The 17,955-nt window shown below is 40.9% G+C and overlaps 1 protein-coding gene across 2 annotated transcripts; it reads left to right on the top strand.

Annotated features, from left to right (window-relative positions):
* The first annotated feature begins 563 nt into the window (after nucleotides 1-563).
* On the top strand, nucleotides 564-16,789 carry crispld2 (cysteine-rich secretory protein LCCL domain containing 2). 2 transcript variants are annotated; one of them, XM_008405341.3, is made up of 15 exons: nucleotides 564-934; nucleotides 4,036-4,357; nucleotides 5,318-5,436; nucleotides 7,569-7,701; nucleotides 9,354-9,469; nucleotides 9,692-9,792; nucleotides 10,350-10,532; nucleotides 10,623-10,683; nucleotides 10,780-10,846; nucleotides 10,936-11,066; nucleotides 11,378-11,421; nucleotides 11,539-11,611; nucleotides 11,852-11,927; nucleotides 12,388-12,518; nucleotides 15,227-16,789. In XM_008405341.3, exons 2-15 carry the CDS (start codon nucleotides 4,088-4,090, stop codon nucleotides 15,276-15,278), a joined length of 1,557 nt encoding a protein of 518 aa, XP_008403563.1. In that variant the 5' UTR covers nucleotides 564-934; nucleotides 4,036-4,087; the 3' UTR covers nucleotides 15,279-16,789. The 2 variants fall into 2 exon arrangements, with proteins under 2 accessions (XP_008403563.1, XP_081461306.1); XM_081605180.1 differs by having other exon boundaries at nucleotides 569-934; nucleotides 4,181-4,357.
* Nucleotides 16,790-17,955: the final 1,166 nt, after the last annotated feature.

Below are 17,955 nucleotides of genomic sequence, written 5' to 3'. Positions count from 1 at the left end.
CAACCCGGATTACTTTAACACGGCCACAGGCCGACTGCCGCCATGACACAAAACGATGCAGCAATCCACACAAAGTACCTGAGTGCACACGCTGCACAAGCACATTATATGCTCGTACTTTTCAATAGGTCAATGTTTCTGTATTATAAATCCTTTAAATGTTCAACTGTAATCAAATTTCCTTGTAAACTCGATGTTTTGATCATATCTGTAAGCCAAAACTGGACAGCAATAAATTATTGAAATACGCAAGTCTGACTGTAATAAATCCATAGGTTTGACTTAAAATAGGACTGAAATTAACAACTTGCTGAATCTATATATCTCCATATATATATATATATATATATATATATATATATATAGCTAGAGAAGGAGACCCCTGATGAGCAGAGAGAGAAAAAAATGACTGTCTCCTCTGCGCACTCCCCAGCCTCCCCCTTGTTCTTTGGCACACGGCGGGTTTTGCATTCGCTGGGGGAGAAAAAAAGTAAAGAATCAGAAGCTGTGAGTAAGTATGAGCTAACAAATCAGGAGCGGGCAGAAGTGTAACTTTGCAACAACTCGTCATCCAGTGATGGGGGGGATATAACTGCCCGCTGCTGATCTGATTCTTTACTTTTTTCTCCCCAGACACCAGCGATGCAAAACCCGCCGAGTGCCAAAGAACAAGGGGGAGGCTGGGGAGAGCGCAGAGGAGACAGTCATTTTTTTCTCTCTCTCTCTCTCTCTGCTCATCAGGGGTCTCCTTCTCTAGCTATATAAGGCGCTCAGTTTCACAGAGGTAACACAGTTTCCTACGAGCCGCGGGAAAATCGCCAAATAGCAACAGCAGCCACAGCAGCCACAGCAGCCGGCTCCTCTAATAAGGAAACAATCCAGCCCTCCAGCCGCACACTGACCGATATCTTCCAGCAGCTGCACAGAGACAGAGGTGAGACATTACGCACATTACGCTTTTAATGTTGAGGCCACGTCTGATGTCGTGACTGTAGTGCTGTTGAATGAGAGATGTGCTCAAGTTTGGAAACACCAACGTTTATATTTTATGCGTGGATGCAAATGAAGCTGTTAGACACTGACGGTCGTTTTCTGCTGCCACCAGGTGGAAATTGGATGGAGAAATTCAGTGATATGTTGCTGTAGAATGGTGGGGGGGGGGAGGGGGGGGGATGCCATACAGTCGCTGCTGCTTGTAAACCTGTAAAATAAGTAATGAACTTTTGTTTTTAGGAAAAACATCAAATAGAACTGATTTACACGTTTAAAAATGATAAATGAGTGAAAATGCAAAAAAAATAAAAAAAATAAAAAAATAAACATGCGTTTATTCAAATTTCCTTGTTGGATCAGCTGCTCTTAAGGCAGACTTCCTCCTTGGATCAGCCCAGGAGTGATTCCCATAACAGAGTTGTGCACATTTCTCTCCCGAGTCCTCTGCTCCGTCTGTCACTGTGGTATAAAATTCATGAAAGCCGTGAGAAGGGCCCAGACAGAGAAGCTGGTAGGGCTTCAGTGGGAAGAAGACATGGCACAGGCTGAGGAGAAGGGTGTGGTGCCTGGGCTGCCCGTTGGCTCGGCCTCAGTGCCCCGAGCTGGCACGGCATGTTGACACCGGCGCCAGACCTCAAGCTGCCTTTTCAGCCAGAGGGAAAAGGGTGAAGGGATTCAAGGATAAGAGCAACCAGTGCAAGCTGGAACTTAGTTGATTTATTTATTTTTGTTCTTCTCTGGTCACTGCCTGACTGCCTCCCCTCTCTACAAAACTTTCTGATGTTTGCTTTGGTTTATAAGTCTTTGGACGTCCTCCTGTGTGGCTGCAGCCTGGCGGGAGGATTTCATGTGCAGAATCAGCTCCACGCAAGTGTTCTGCCCAAACACGGTTCACTCAGGTTAAAACCTGTGAACCTGATCTCGGGTTGTCCTCCCCAGAGTCGGAGTACTTCTCTGTGTATTCTGATGCCACAAATCCATCCTGTTGACACCATAAAAAAAAAAAAAAACGTTATTAACAACAGAAAGTGATATTAGTCTGCATTAAGTGCAACTGTTGAAGGTTTTCAAACTAGGAGATAAAGCAGTTCGTAAACATCAAATTTTGGAGAAATATTACATCTGATCATGGTACATCTCTCTGCAGTTTGTACATTCATGCATGGAATGTTTAAAACAGAGCATGCCTCCATTTTTATGAAAGAACTATCAAGCTATACTTAAAGCATCACCAGTTTATCAAACAAAACTTTTCACTCTGATCTTCTCTAGATGGACTAAACTTAATGCAGGCACTTTGTTAAGATTAGAATATCAAATACAATTTATTTTACTAGCTGACTCTTGTCAGGTTTTCCAGCCATGCAGCCAGACAGAGATTTGAAGAGGAGCAGCAGAAGCAAATGAGGCGGATTAGCAGTGCTTGACAACAGCTGATGGGTGTCATCCAATTGGCGTCAACATGTTGCTGAGGAATATTGCCTCTGCTGCCTGGTTATTGAGCTATTAGATTGTCATGACAGTCACACAGTCTTCAGTCAGAAGCCTCTTTAGATTTGTTGCAAGACTGTCTGTTACTGGAAATCCTTCCCAGAACAACTCCGCCCACAATGCCTCTTTAGAGATACTCATAGGATTTATGCCAACATTTAGTTGCCCCTTAGGATAAATAAAGCATTTCTGAATTGAATTGACTCTAATATATGAGCCTCATATTGTATATTGACTCATTTCACACCAAGTGAAATATTCTAAGAGTTTCTGTCAGGTCACGTTAATAATTGTGGCTTACAGGTGTTAAAAATCCCAGATTTTGTTTGTCCACAAAATTTGAGTGTTACATAGGAAGAGCCACAGTTGCTCATTATTGAAGGAGCTGGCAAAGAAAATTGAGTGGAAGAAAAAAACCTTGGTAAAGACATTGTTGGAGAATATCCAGAGAAAGCCGCAGTCTTCAGATGACTGTGAAGCAAATTCCATTAGACGGGACGGTTGCTCACTGACTCACTAAATCAGCTTTCAGATTGCAGTTAAGTTTGCATTTCATTTGAAAATCAACTCTTGAGGAAGAATGGAGAGACACAGAATCAAGAGGCTTACTTGAGATCAAGAGAGTAAAGTTTCCCAATCAGAGATGACTTGGGAGGCCATTGCACCTGTTGGAGATGTTCACTGTATTTTATCAAGTCCAAAAGCATTGTGGATGTTTGTCAGCAAATATTAGAGCTTCACATTCTCTCTTATAACAGAGATGCAGGTTACATTTACCTGCAGCACGTAGGAAAAGCACAAATATCTGCTTAATGATGGTCATTTTATCATTGCGCTTGATTTGCCATCAACTCACTGACCTAAATCCCACAAAGAATCCACGGCTTGTCTGAATTGTATCAAGCCATGGATACAGTTCTGCAGAGTGGGTCTACAGACACTTGGAGGCAAATGTCTGTAGACCCACTCTGCTCTCTCGTATTCCAGGGAACAGTTTGGGTTTGCATTGGTAAAGGGGTGCGTTGGCTTTAAAGCCTGCTGTCATTAAATGAATCTGAGCGTCCATAACAGATCAGCAGAGCCACAGACTGATCACCTAAATGATGCAGTAATCTATGCAAAAAGGGCATCGCTCAAGTGTTTAATGCTTACAGTATATGGCCCTTCTTTTCTGTAGGCTAACATTTCTGTATTAAAAATCATTTTTATTAGTTTTAATCTTGTGTGAAACTGAATTGTATGGTTGTTGTTTTTTATTAGCTGTTAGCCATAATAGGACCAAAAATAAATGCTTGAAATAGATTCTATGTGCTTAAATAACTAAATGGGAAAATAAAGAAGGTTTTTCTGCCTGGTAGGAGAACAGGAGGGAGTAAAAAAGAAAAAGAAGTCCATTATTTCCTAAATGCACTCTGTTTTACACTGGCTTCGTCCACTCATGGAGAGAAGGCAATGTTAGAGAAGATTTTAGTTTTCACAGTTTCTTGGTAGCAGAGTTTATGACATGTCTGAACAAATGTAACATCTACCGCTTATCTGTCAACTCTCCAGGTTATTTGGGCTCCTGAGGAGGTTTATTACCCCAGACAGCTTGCGTATCAGAATGACCCACTCTGCTTCGTCTTGCCTCCTCTTCCTCTCCCTCCTGATGCGTTGCGTCACTGACTCGTCTTCGCTCTTCCTGCCGGATTCCAAGGAACTGCGGCGCCTGCTGAGCCGCTACGAGCAGGAAGCGGACCACAGCGGCGTTAGCTCCACAGCTGGCAACAGGACAAGACGAGCCATCCTCTGGTCTGACCGGGAGGAGATCCTTCAGCTGCACAACAAGCTGAGGGGCAGCGTTTACCCCACCGCCTCAAACATGGAGCACATGGTGAGGTCTGACACGTAAACGCCCATTAAACAGGAAAAAAAAAAAAAAAAGAGATCAAAAGTTTAATCTGCTGGAAATTGAAGTGTCAGCAGAAACAAACGCCGTAACAGGGCTTGTAATTAGGGGGGTTTAAAAGGCTTTAAATTGTCCAGAAAGGTGGAGGTGGTGTAAAAACAATCTTTTCTCTCTGCTGGAAACATGGAGTCATAAAGGTTGACCCGCTGCCAGCCTGCTGTGCCAGTCTTTTACAGGGAGCGCTTTAATGCTGACTCCGTCCTGCTACCTGAAAACAGCTCGGCTGTGAAGAGCGCGGGAGGGCGAGGGAGAGAGGAGGAGGCCGGCGGTGAAATCCAGGGACTCGTGGAACATTTCTGGGTGAAGCAGGAGAGGGATTATTGTTGCTACATACAGAGGATTTCTCAGAACTCTGTGATGTTTGAGGTTGGGAGAAGCAGCAGCAGCAGCAGCCTGTGTGTCTTGGGACTGTGGTTATGGTGTGGAGGCAAGTGTCTGTAGACCCACTCTGCTCTCTCGTATTCCAGGGAACAGGCAGTGTGTGTTTGCATTGGTAAAGGGGTGCGTTGGGGTTATAGTGGTGTCAGTGTATATGCATGCTTTAGTGACCACCAAAAGCCTGGAAATTTACTGAGGGGATGTCCTTTGAGGGCCCGGGCAGCTGGGAGCCCTCGCTGCTTTTTCACTGTTGGAGTCAGGTGTTGTTTTTATTTCTCTCCTCCCTTTGACTAATTCAGCTGTGATTGCTGTGAATCTGTTGGGGCTGAAGTCAAACATCTTTACACGTTGACATTTAAACTGTATTCGGCTCAGTCGTCTCTCGAGGAAGTGCGTTGGTAAAGGTCTTGAACAGATTTAGGCTAACGGCTTGCAAAATTAGAACGTATTATTATGGGAAAATCTGTCCATCTGTGAACCAAATTGCATTGTGTCTGATTCACGCAGGTTTGGGACGATGAGCTGGAGAGGTCAGCCACTCACTGGGCCGAGGAGTGTCAGTGGGACCACGGACCTCAAGACCTCCTCATGTCGATTGGACAGAACCTGGCAGTTCATTGGGGGAGGTGAGGTTCAAACCTGTCATCTGGATGAATGTCGTATTCATTTTGGGTTATTGATAATTTTTTAAACTGCTGTTCATGCAGACTTTTTTTTTGGTTTTTCATTTGTTGTATAATTATTCCATCCTGGTAAAAGTTTATATAAAACATTAAACTCCCTGAATTAATGTGGTCTTCTTGGTCACAATGCATACATTTAGTCCTCCGACTGCAGCTGTGTCAAATAATAATACTAAGTGCTCAGTATATATATATATATATATATATATATATATATATATATATATATATATATATATATAAGTCGGTGAGTAATATATACTCACCGACTTCTGAGTATATATTACTCAGAAGTCGGTGATGCAGAAAATGGCAATTATGATAAAATTGTAACTAAGAGATCAAAAGCAAATCTAGATTTATGGATTGTTTAAGGATAAAATGCTCTTTGTGGAGTTTATGTTGTATAAATGTTGCTTTTACAGTATCTCAAAAATGTTTTAATATTAAGGAATAACAGCTGATATAGTATGTTATTGATTATTGATCAATTCCCAGATGTTGAATTTATTACTAAGAAAAAGAAAGTTGTGTGTTTAGGCATGACGTTTCATATTATTTATTTTTTTCGTCTGTATCTTAGTTCATTTTAGTTCAAGTGATTAGTCAAAAGAACACTTAACTGGGTCAGTGGTGGAAATGTAGCTTGGCTGGCCAACAATTCTTGAGTCTTTGGCCAGACATAAATATTTTAGTAAACGTAACCTTGGTAAGGACGATACAGATTTAAAAATAAAAACTTTTTATGACCTGATGGTGGAAAAAGTGAAAATCGAAATGTCATGTTTAAAAATTATCCAAGCGTTTTCCTCAGTAATCACAGGCAAAGCCTTTATTTTTCCTGCAAAGTAACCAAAACAATCTTTGTAAATACATCAGCGTTTCTACAGGTTTCCACTGGCGCTGTGACTGCTACCATTTTGTGACGGTGAGCAGGTATCAAGGCTGGAAGGTCTCCTTGCCAGACGCTTGTCTTTAGTTCTCGTCACGTAACTGATTTGATTCAGGTCTAAAATTTGGCCAGAACCTCCCAAAATCTGCAAACATTCAGAGTGGTGAAGAGGAAAATGACAGTCACAAACCCAAACAATATAATATCCAACGCTTATGCACATATGCAAAGGTAATAATGTAGTCCTTTTAGTTGGTATTTCAGCCCCATATTAGCGTGTTTAACTACAGAACCCTCCACCTAGCCCTGATATCTATCAGGGGGAAGCGGTGGCCATGGACACCGGTCTTGGATCTGTCTGCCTTGCTCATATCAGGAATTGGCATCTTTCATGTGGACCTGCGTGAGGACCAAATGAATATGCCCAGCCGAGTTAAACATCTGCAAAAATCCTCCCTTGGTTACCTTTGGGCTCTCTTAACATGGTAGTGATCTGAAACATATCACTAAAGTGGTCTTGAAGTATTGGACAGTGAACAATAACAACATTTATGACTGGCCCAGGCTGAGTTCAGACCTGAAGTCCTTCCAAGATCTGTGGAAGACCAAAGCAATGGCAAGGAAGTGTGTCTCTGAATGGCCTGACACAGTTGGCCTCTGTGTAACAACACATGGATATCACAGCAGGTGCCCTTCCAGGAATCTGCTCTGATTCTCTCAAGCCCATTTTTCCCCCTTTTTTTTTTTCTTTCATTGCCAACAAACTCTGATGTAGAGTCATTTTTTCTCTCCTCCTCGCCGCCATCAGCACTTTCCAATAGTTGTTTATAAGAATTTAACTGATTAGTTAGGCGATGGTGCCATGTTTAAGTTTACTTCTCGTTGATTTTTTTTCCCCCCAACTTGATTCAATTTCCTCTTCTTCTGTGGGACCAGTCTGCAGTTCTTTGCGCCAGGTCAAATTCGGACTCATCTTTTGAGGAGTAATGGGAGGTAGGGAGGAGAGATTTATGCAGCGTTTCTCAAGTCTGAGCCAAAGCACCTGGCAGCTCTCTCAAATATTTCCCTTTTGCCCCAGGAAGCTGGACCGGCTGTGACTAAGCCTACTGTTTTTCTGAATGTGTGTGTGTCTAAATGGGTGTGCGTGCGTGTGTGTGTGTGTGTGTGTGAATTGGCCCTACAGATACCGCTCACCTGCCTTCCATGTCCAGGCGTGGTACGACGAAGTAAAGGACTACACCTACCCTTACCCTCAGGAGTGCAACCCGTGGTGCCCTGACCGCTGCTCAGGGCCAATGTGCACCCACTACACCCAGGTAGGAGAACGGCAGGCCCCTTTAGAATGAGTAATTTGTCTCTTTAACAAATAACTTATTGCCTTGACGGGATGGTATGAGCTGGCTTTCCGGCTCGAGGGTGTGATGAACTAATTACAACCAGTCTGTGATTTACAGGAAAACAACACTAAAACTGGGATGGATCTGTTTGTCACTAGTTCCTTCAGTTGTGGTTATGGTAGAAAACATAGTAAAACTAATAGGACTTTTAGCACGACTGATGATTCTTTCTTAACCTGAGAATATGCCAACTACTTTTAACTACTTTTAGCTACTTTTTCTTGGAAAACAAACTCCACAGGTTTAAAAGATTTGAATCTTTGTCTATATAGAATTACTTAGTCCTCAATTTACCACTCTACATATTGTGGTATTCACTCTCGTTTCAGTCTAGAACAATGTTTTCCATGAATCACTGACTGTGTTTAAAAAACCCTCCAGTGTATCTATTTAAGTTCTCCAGGCTTTTTAGGCTTTAAACTGCAGATTATCAAAAGTCTTAAAACTTTGCAGCAGTTCCCAACTTTAGCATCAGGGCGCACCTGCTCCCTAATGAGTATAAGCAATAAAAGTAAGCGATAACAACTCGTTCGGGGCAGAAAATAAATAATGCCACGCCTGGTCACAGTGGTGCCGTGAGCGAAGACTCAGGTTGTCAGTGTTTTAACTGTGAACATGACTGTTTCATGGGAAATCTCTTAGCAGCAAAGTATGGCTGCATGCTTATCTGGATCCGCATTTCCTGATTAAAACTGAACAAAACGTGAGACCTTAAAGAAGAAGAAGAAAAAAATTGTCTAAATGAGCAAATTAAAAACTGAGTTAGGATCCGCAGACAGAAGAGCTGGCCTGCAGTCAGCCTCAAAGCCGTTGGGTTGGCTTTACGGAAACGGTCTCAGTCTCTCTTCTTTGCTTTCACCCTGAAACTTGATCACTTTCATCTGGCAGTCATTTCCAAACCCAGCAGACATCCTGCACAGCCTGACCTGGGCTCCTTTGAAGATGCTGCTGACAGAGGCGGGAGGAGCTGAGCCGTCACCTGACTGTCTGTCTGCTGTTGGTTGACGTATCTGCCGTCCAGGCCGTCGCGCTCCACCGCTGCCTTTCGATCGCGTTGTGCTGCGTTAGAGACACATGTCAGTCCGTGTGCTAGCTCGCTGCTTCCAGCGGCCCCTAAGCATACAAGAAGAAGAAGAAGAAGAAAAAAAAAAGACCAACATTCCTGAGGAGGGGGAGCACGTGTTTGAGAGGGAGGTGTTGGGAGAAGTTTTAGAATATGCAGCTTTTTATTTCCCTCAAACGGGACATGATTTATCCGCAACACCTCTACAGCTGCTCTTTTCATACATCCTTTGAAATTGAGACTTCGGCAGACCGTTTTAAAACCATATTTGCGATATTAAAAATATGCATTTGTTTCCTTTTTCATGGCCTAATGAAAACATCACACCTGACTGAGGCAGAATCAGAGGCCCTAGCGGGTCCCTGTGGCCCCGTTAATTAAAACAGTCAATTTAAGTGTTTCCTCTTGAATTAATGAGTGTGAGAAGTGTAAGTCTAGAAATATAGTCTTTTCATTCAGAGAATGCCAGCGCTAACTTTGGCCGTGTATTTATTTTCCCTCATTTCAGCTGGTCTGGGCAACCACGAGCCGAGTGGGCTGCGCTGTGCACGTGTGTCCAAGGATGAACGTGTGGGGAGAAATATGGGAGAACGCTGTTTACCTTGTTTGCAACTATTCCCCAAAGTAAGATCAGTATTCCTCCACAACCCCCAGACTTGTTTGTGTTGCCCTGTACACGGTCAGCAAATGTTTAACATGCTGTGTTTTGACATCGGCCTGGATTAATATGTATCTAAATTTAGGAGTAAAATTACTAGAGTAGTTGTCTTTGTTGGGCTCTGGGAGTTTCCTGGAGTAATGACAAAGCCGCCATACTTTGGTAATTAATTATCTGGTTCTGTCCAGGGGAAACTGGATCGGAGAGGCCCCGTATCAACATGGCCGCCCTTGTTCTCAGTGTCCTCCAAGTTTTGGAGGAGGATGTAGAAACAATCTGTGCTACAAAGGTGAGACATTTCTCTACAGTTTGGGAAAATGACTTTTAAAAATGGTCTCATGAGCTACTTGGTTGGTGTTCTGCCAAGTAAACCCAACGTCCACACCAAAGATGTTGTCGCTGCAGGAGTTGTGAAGATCTAAATTTAATTGAAAATCTTTTGCAAGTACTTCAGAATAAATGTTTACAGGTGCTATACGAACATCAGTCTAGTTCTGTTAGAAACAAGCCCAAAATGTTTTCCATCAGTCATGTCCAATAATTCCTGTTGTTCTAAAAGGCGCCGACTGGAAGTAAAGACCTCTTTGTGCGTAAATTTGAAAATCGTCGTTCATAAAATAGTTTCTAAAACCATGTATCATTTTCCTTCCGCTTCACAACTCTGTGCTAAATTGCATTTGTTAGATACAAATAGATATTGGACATATAAGTACCGATAAAAAGAGCAGTAAAAAAAACACTGAGCAATTAAAACCCAAACTAGGAAAACTCTTAAATTTAATTACCAGCGTATTTTCTCTTCAATGAATGCCTCAACCTAACGTCAACATGTTTGAACGCTGCCAGACTCTCAGCGCTCGGAGACGGAGGACATGAACGAGGTGGAAAAGCCTCAGGTACCACTGTCACCTCGGACCACCTCCAAACCGACCCCCAGGCCTCCCAGGAAACCTGCAGCCAAACCCTCCGCTCCCAAAATCGCCACGCCGAGGACATCCTCCCCAAAAACTCCCAACAATCCATACCTCGGTAGACGCAGGAATTATTAGCATAACAATGTATATTAATAACCACTTTGTGTTTGGTACTTAATTTCAATGTGTTGTCTCATTATCGCAGCTCACAACATCAAGTGTGAGACTAGACTGCGGGATAAGTGTAAAGGAGCAACCTGCAACAGGTCAGGATGTTGTGAGGATTTTCAGTCGATAATTACTTATTTATTCTCACATCGCACGCTTCCTCTCTGATGTGAGCCTGTGTTCTTCTTCTGCAGACACAATTGTCCAGCAAATTGTTTAAATACAAAAGGGAAAGTTTGGGGGACTGTTTCTTACGATGTGGTGAGTCTCTCAAAACTGGAAACATCTTGCATTTCTAAACAGTTGCTAACATTAAGGCATTTCTTAAAGTTCGCTTCTCACCATTACAGCAATCAAGTATTTGCCGAGCTGCTATCCATTCCGGAGTCATCGACAACAACGGAGGGCTGGTTGACGTAACGAGGACAGACAAGTTGCCGTTCTTCGTCAGATCCACAAAAAATGGAGTCGAGTCTCTCAGGTAGACACGCCTGCTCTTTCCAATTAAATTAAAATTGGGCTGTGAGTAAAACTGTAAATACAGCTCTGGAACATGTGTAGTTGAAAGAAAAATAAATGAGGAGTAAAATTTAACATGTGAAGCCTCATTGCACAAGATAAGATGCACAGAATCAACATTTACCATTGATGAGCTTGAGAGAAGCACTCAAATAACGACTGGGAAAACAATTTATTGTACAGAATTGTCTTGCTAACTTTATTTTTTTCATTGTTTTTGTACTTCATCATGCTGATAGTGTTTTAATGCATCTCTTTTTTTTTGTTATGCAGCAAATATAAACCCGGCAACTCCTTCACGGTGGTCAAAGTGGAAGGTGAGTAAATAAATATTCTTTTAGGAAAGAATTGTGTAAAATCAGAACAACTGATCAAGCATGGTGAGCATATTAATGCTGTATTATAATTGTTCATCTTTTCTCTCTGGTTGACAGAATATAATGCCGATTGCTACACCACAGTGAGGGAAATCTGCCCTTACAGACAATCATCCTCACACTGTCCCAGGTGCCTCCATTCGCTGGCCTTAGCTGCTTTACTGAATAGATTTTTAAAAAAAATGTCTAACACCAACTAACAGATATTTTTAAAACCCATTTTGTCGCAAATATTTACAAATTATAAGACTAAGTAATAAAATTGATGAAAAGTTTTCTTTACGTCACTGAATGTGGATGTGATCGTAAATCCTTATTTCTCTTAAATGCAACAGGATCCATAACTTTTACGTACTTCTGTGGTTCTCAGAATCATCTGTCCAGCCAGCTGTAAGACTCAGCCATCCTATTGGTCGCCTGTAGTTGGAAACAACATCTATGCAGATGTGAGTATTAATAAATATTTACAAAGTGTGGTCATAAATCCAGCTGAAAGATCTCCAGAACTCTGCTATTTTTTTTTTTTTTTTTAACTGTGGGTTGTTTGTACATTCGGGGTCCTTCTGAAACTTAGTTAGAGCTCCAGGTCAAAACTAAAGCTTCCTTTCAACAAAGTGTTAAAGTATGTTTTGCAAAGCAGGGCACTCAGAAGATATGTTTCTGCAGTGGTAAGGAGGCTAAATGTTGGTTAAACATGGAATATAAAACCTCTGGTTAGAATTATTGCATGAGTGTAGAGTGTGATCTGTGTTTAGATTGGAAGTGAATGATTATACTCCCCCGATAAGAACTTATGGCTTGTTATGCTAGTGCCAGACTTCTACACACCTCCTCCTTGTGTGTGTATGAGCATCTTTTTTTTTTTAAGAGCGTAAAGGTTTTTCACTTTCTTTCTGTTCTTCACAGAGCTCTAGCATTTGCAAATCGGCCATCCATGCAGGGGTAATCAAGGCAGACGGAGGTTTTGTTGACGTTCTGCCACTGGAAAGAAGAAAGAGTTATGCTGGAGTCCTAAAAAATGGCATCCAGTCTGAAAGGTAACCCCACTGTTTTGGTGTTTACTAGACTAACTGTAGTTATATTTCCCCATTGAGGTTCATTATTCATTTATAAAAGATACAAAGGTTTAAAAAAATGTTGCATCTTTTTTGATTAGTTGCAATTTATATCGGATAATAATTAATTTAGTTTGAATAAAAAAAAAAAAACATGCATACTGAGAACTGATAAGCCCTCCTGGGCTGTGAAAACATTTGGAGAATTTTTAAACTAAAGTTAATTTATTAGAAATAACTCCCGTGTTCTCATTAAAATCCCAAATCCCTACTTCTGAATCCCTCTTCAACTCTTTGTTCGTCTGTCAATCCATCTTTCAGACTTGCTCAGTTCTTGAAGGGTTACAGTCTGGTTTGTTCCAGTCTCCACAGGATGAAAGGCTACCAGTCCATCACAGAGCAACACAATAATTCAATCTCACACTCACACTAATGAGTGATCAGGAATGTCAGTTTTTCTAACATGAATGTCTTTGAACCGTGGGAGGAAGCCGACATACCCAGAGAGAACATCCAAACTAAACACTGGAAACGTCCTGGCTGGGTTTTGAACCCAGGACTTCCTTGCTGCAAAGCAAAACTGCAAATGTTTCACTATGCAACTCCTTCTAGAAAATAAATATAGTCACGATCCTAGAGAATTTTTTTTCCAAAAATTATTTTGGAAAGAAAATAAAATAAAAAATCACCTCTTTTTGCAGAAAGAGAGTAGCCAGTGCTTTAGGAAGGTGACACTATTTTGCAGAATATCTACAGAATTGCGGGGCTGCACAGTGGAGCAGTTGGTAGAGCTGTTGCCTTGCAGCAAGAAGGTTCTGGGTTCAATTCCTAGCCCCTGTCCTTCTGCATGGAGTTTGCATGTTCTCTCTGTGCATGGTGGGTTTTCTCCGGGAACTCCGGTTTCCTCCCATAGTCCAAAAACATGACTGTCAGGTTAATTGGCCTCTCAAAATTGTCCCTAGGTGTTAGTGTGTGTGTGCATGGTTGTGTGTCTCTGTGTTGCCCTGCGACAGACTGGCGACCTGTCCAGGGTGACCCCGCCTCTATATGGCCCGGAACGTTAGTTGGAGATGGGCACCAGCAACCCTCCTGACTCCACCAAGGGATAAGGGTGTAAAGAAAATGGATGGATCTACAGAATTGTTAATAGTCAAGCAAAGGTTTCACCCCCACTTTAGACATGTCAGTTTTTTTCCTCATAAATGAGATTAAACACTTTGAAATTGCATTAGTAGATGAATAAACTATTCCAGGATCTAGTTCAATGTTTAGCAAGATTTGCTGATTTGAAATAAATTTTCATTCGCTTAGGTTTTTGTTTGATTATTAAAACCGACAAGCACGTTTGACAAGACAAAGCAGACTATGTCAGAGGAAGTTGCGTGATTGATGTCGGCTGTAATACCCCATGTAGTGGGTTCTCTGCTTGCACGCTATGCTTCACAAATCACTTTCATGTCTCTGGTTAGCTCCACTGGGCTAACTCAGGTAAGAAAGTCCTCGTGGTCAGCTCTGCTGGCACATGGGGGGATGCAAGAGTGATGGTGTGGTTTGGTGTGTGGGAAGGCCACACACTGCCTCTTTGCTTACTTTACCCATAGATTTCAACTGACTGAGCCAAGTGCTGAATTGGTAATAACAATAACTGTTTGAAACCCGATGCAGAGCCGTGAAGGCCGCACTCGGGGCACTGGGACAGGAGGTCAGTAAGTGCCTGAGGAGGAGTTAACGCCTTGTGCCAACATCATGGCAGCGTGGGCAGTTTAGATTGCTCTGTGCTGCTGTGAATGTAATTACAGCCTATCCAATTACTTCAGAATGGAGATGCTGTCAGCCAATCTGCCAGCTTCCCTACACAAACAATTATCTGCCACAGGACGCCAGCAGTTCTAGCCTATCGTGGTTATTGATCATGGCACAGCTTCAAGGTCTTTCTGCTAATGAACTAATTAATATCAATGAGCTGAGCACATGTGGGAACCAAAAAAACCCCCCTCTTATTTAGAAATACTGGGGCAGTGAGTCATTCTGGAAACAGCAGGTTTTCATGGTGGTTTAAACCTAAAATATCAACTCTTGATTTATTTTTTGATGGGTTTCGCTGTTGAGGTCATTTGAACCATGAGGGGAAAATCCGCTTCACCTCTGATTGTTGTAATCAGACCTGAAGTTAGATTAAAATACAATACATGCATTAATAAAGGCTTCAACTCATTGAGGCAACAGCATTAATCAGAACCACACAGCATACAGCCAGAGCTGCAGTGGAAAGGTTGAGATCAAATCAGTCTCATGTATTTAAAAAGACCTAAACTCAACACCTGTGGCTGATTTATCAATCCGCGGTGAGACAGAAAATTTATATTCGCAGCTTCTCTCCATCTAATTTGACTGAACTTGGGGTAATTTTGTAAAAGAATGTGGCAAAATTTCCAGACTCTAACTGTGTAAAGCTGTTAAAAAAACAAACAAAAAAACTTGAGAAACAAGTCCACTTGCAACCAAAAGATGTTTCTACAAAGTAAGGAAGCATGTAGACTGAATATGTAACTGAATATTCAGTTATACTCTCATATAATCTCTGTGAAAAACAAATGTGTGGGTATAAAGGCATGAATGCTTTTGCTAGCTAAATAATGTTTGCATCTGTAACAGTAAAGGTAACACATTATTTTTTTGTCTATTTTCAGCCAAAGCAACACAGACGGAGGCTCCTTTAGACTGTTTGCCGTGAAGGTGTGACACTTTTGAAGTCTGAGGACCAACAGCTGTTTGCTGGAAAAGCAGGAAGTGCCCGCAGGTTGGATGCCACGACTCTTGTGCAGAGGAGTCCGAAAATATATACATACATTTCCTCCGTCCCACCATTTATCACTCCAGTAGAAATGCTTCATTATCATCCGGGCATATTGTATTTCGACGGTCCTTATTTTTTACATAATCTGTGAATACAGAAGATTTTATTATGAATTGAACAGCTGGTGCTGAAATATTGTAGGTACACCGAAATAATTCTGTTTACAATAATGTTCATATTAAATATATATGTTGGGTTTTCATACACAAGAATGTATACTGATCACACTGTATTTAATCCTGTCCAGAATACATGATGATTTTATTTTTGTTTTTGACAGTTATTACAATATATTAATTTGTTTATGCTTTAGTAGTTGTTTTTTTTAGTGGTTACCTGGGTTATAATTTTCTACTGTTGAACATTTAGACCACAAGCTGCCAAACATTTTAGTTTCTGACCTACAAATAACAGAGACGGAGACTTTTGACCCACGAGATTTTCTTTTTATGTTTTTTTTTTGTTTTGTTTTCAAGTTAGATTAAATATTTTATTTACATTTTTAAGGCCCAAGCTGTGGGCTAGGGTAGGGTATCTTAAAACTCCTGCTGTCGAGTCACGTCCAAGTGTAAATGAGAGCTTCTGAAAAATAAAGTAGTGGGACTATATCAAACACCAGATACATTTTTTTATAAGATGAGCTCCAGCATCTCCATCTTTTTTTAGTGCTTGCTTATTTCTGATTATTTCTTGACGCCTTTTTGGCCCTGTTGTGTATATGAAAATGTAATGTTGTCCCTGCCCCCCCACTTAGACAATTGAATGTGTTGCATGGTTCAGGTACAGAGATGTTTGTATTTTAATGGTGTGAGAATGTGTAACAGTTTGCGACATTGAACTGCAGTTTGTGCGTTTTGGAACAACTGGCGCTATGCAGCACAATTAGAGAAGATACCTACTATGCTGATTTGTTTTATTCTAGAAAAGAACATGCTTCTTTTGTTCAAATTACTGATAAAACAAAGACATTTTGTTTTGTAGGCCTTTTGCATCCTAAAGCACATTAGACATGTTGAAGCACTTTTAAGCTTTGTTGTGCCTCCTGTTTTTGTTATTACTAAAGATGAAAAACATTTGTATTTATAGTCAGAGTGATAATCTGGAAAAGCTGCAGCCAAGTATGCCATGTCTTTCTATCTCTTTATTCTACCTCAGTCCTATTGCTTTGCTCAGCAGTTTTTTTTTTGGGAGGGAGATTTTGTTTTAATGAAAGTTTTGTAAAATACGGCAACTGTAAATAATAGGATCTTTGTTTTTAAATTTCATTCTCTAAAAGTATGATTAAAACATGTATATTTGTTTGTTTTCTGTGCTGTTTTTTAACAGATGTGGTGGTGTATGTCCTATACATTTTTTTTGCACAATATGAAAATAAAGTATGTTTTACAAATGCAAATGGAGCAGTGTGTTTCTTTTAAAGGTGTTGTTACAATTTTAAAACTGAAATTGATTTATTGATTATTTCTTATTATTATTGATTTATTTCCTCCAAGTTTCCAGGACTTAATGGGAATTAATGTTTCCGATATATTTTCTCACCTTGAGACTGAAAACCTTTATAAAGATACAATTTCTGAGCTGAAACAGTTGCCATGTATTTATTTTATTGTATTGTAGGCGTAGTTTTCACTTGCATGGTGCTCTAGCCAAAGACTGGCGCGTCTCATTCAGAAGTGTATTAAATGTACTTTGTCCGGAGTATTTCGCCAATTTCTGTTTAACATGAAATCTAAATGAAATTGAGATGAAGGCCACCCAGGATCTGATTGTTGTCTTTGGACCCGTATCACTGACCACATTCGTGTCATGGCTCTGCTTCTTGTGGGCACACAGATCCAAGAGGACGGGATCAACAAGCTACAGCGATCACTTTTCAGAAACCACATGCAGTACACAATCTGCCAGCAGATGTTTCAGTCAGTTTAAAAGGAGTGGAGGCAGAAAGAATCATCTTTATTTTCACTTTCATATGCCAACGTACAGCTTGTATTAATCAGTGAACTATAGGGTAAACTCACCATACATGCTGTTCCTTCATTTACAGCTTACTGAGAACGAGTCTGCTTAGACTTCAGTAACCCCTCTGACTCCAGGGCTTTTGACAGAGGCAGATGTTCAGATTCAGTTAAGCCCTGGTTGGACAGCACCCTTGACATGTTGCTGATAAACAGCTGTGGAATGACTGTTTTACTCCCATTGTCAAAAAAAAAATAAAGATTTGTATTCCCATGCAAATCCCCAAATAGCTTTGATAAAAAAATGTGTAGATTTTTCCAGTCTTAGGTTCCTTCTGTCTCAAAATGTGCTTTTCATTACAGAGTGTTTTCGTTGAGGCAAAAGCTGCGAAATATTGGACTTTTGTTTACATAATCTTTTGTTTACATATTTGAACATTATCTCATCTTAGCTTATGCTGTTTCAAGTGTATTTGAGGGAGTTTTTCAGAGTCTTTTGTATTGTTTCTGAATACACACATTGCCAAATAAGGCTTGTGTTCGTTGTTGGAAAGTTCCTGAACAACACAACTGTCCAAATGCCAATTGAAACTTAAGAAAGATTTAG

The sequence above is a fragment of the Poecilia reticulata genome, chromosome 3 (genome assembly GCF_904066995.2).
Source record: "Poecilia reticulata chromosome 3, P_reticulata-male-v2, whole genome shotgun sequence".
Classification (NCBI taxonomy): domain Eukaryota; kingdom Metazoa; phylum Chordata; class Actinopteri; order Cyprinodontiformes; family Poeciliidae; genus Poecilia; species Poecilia reticulata.
The sequence above is the reverse complement of the archived record's forward strand: the minus strand, read 5'-3'. Positions and strand labels throughout refer to the sequence as shown.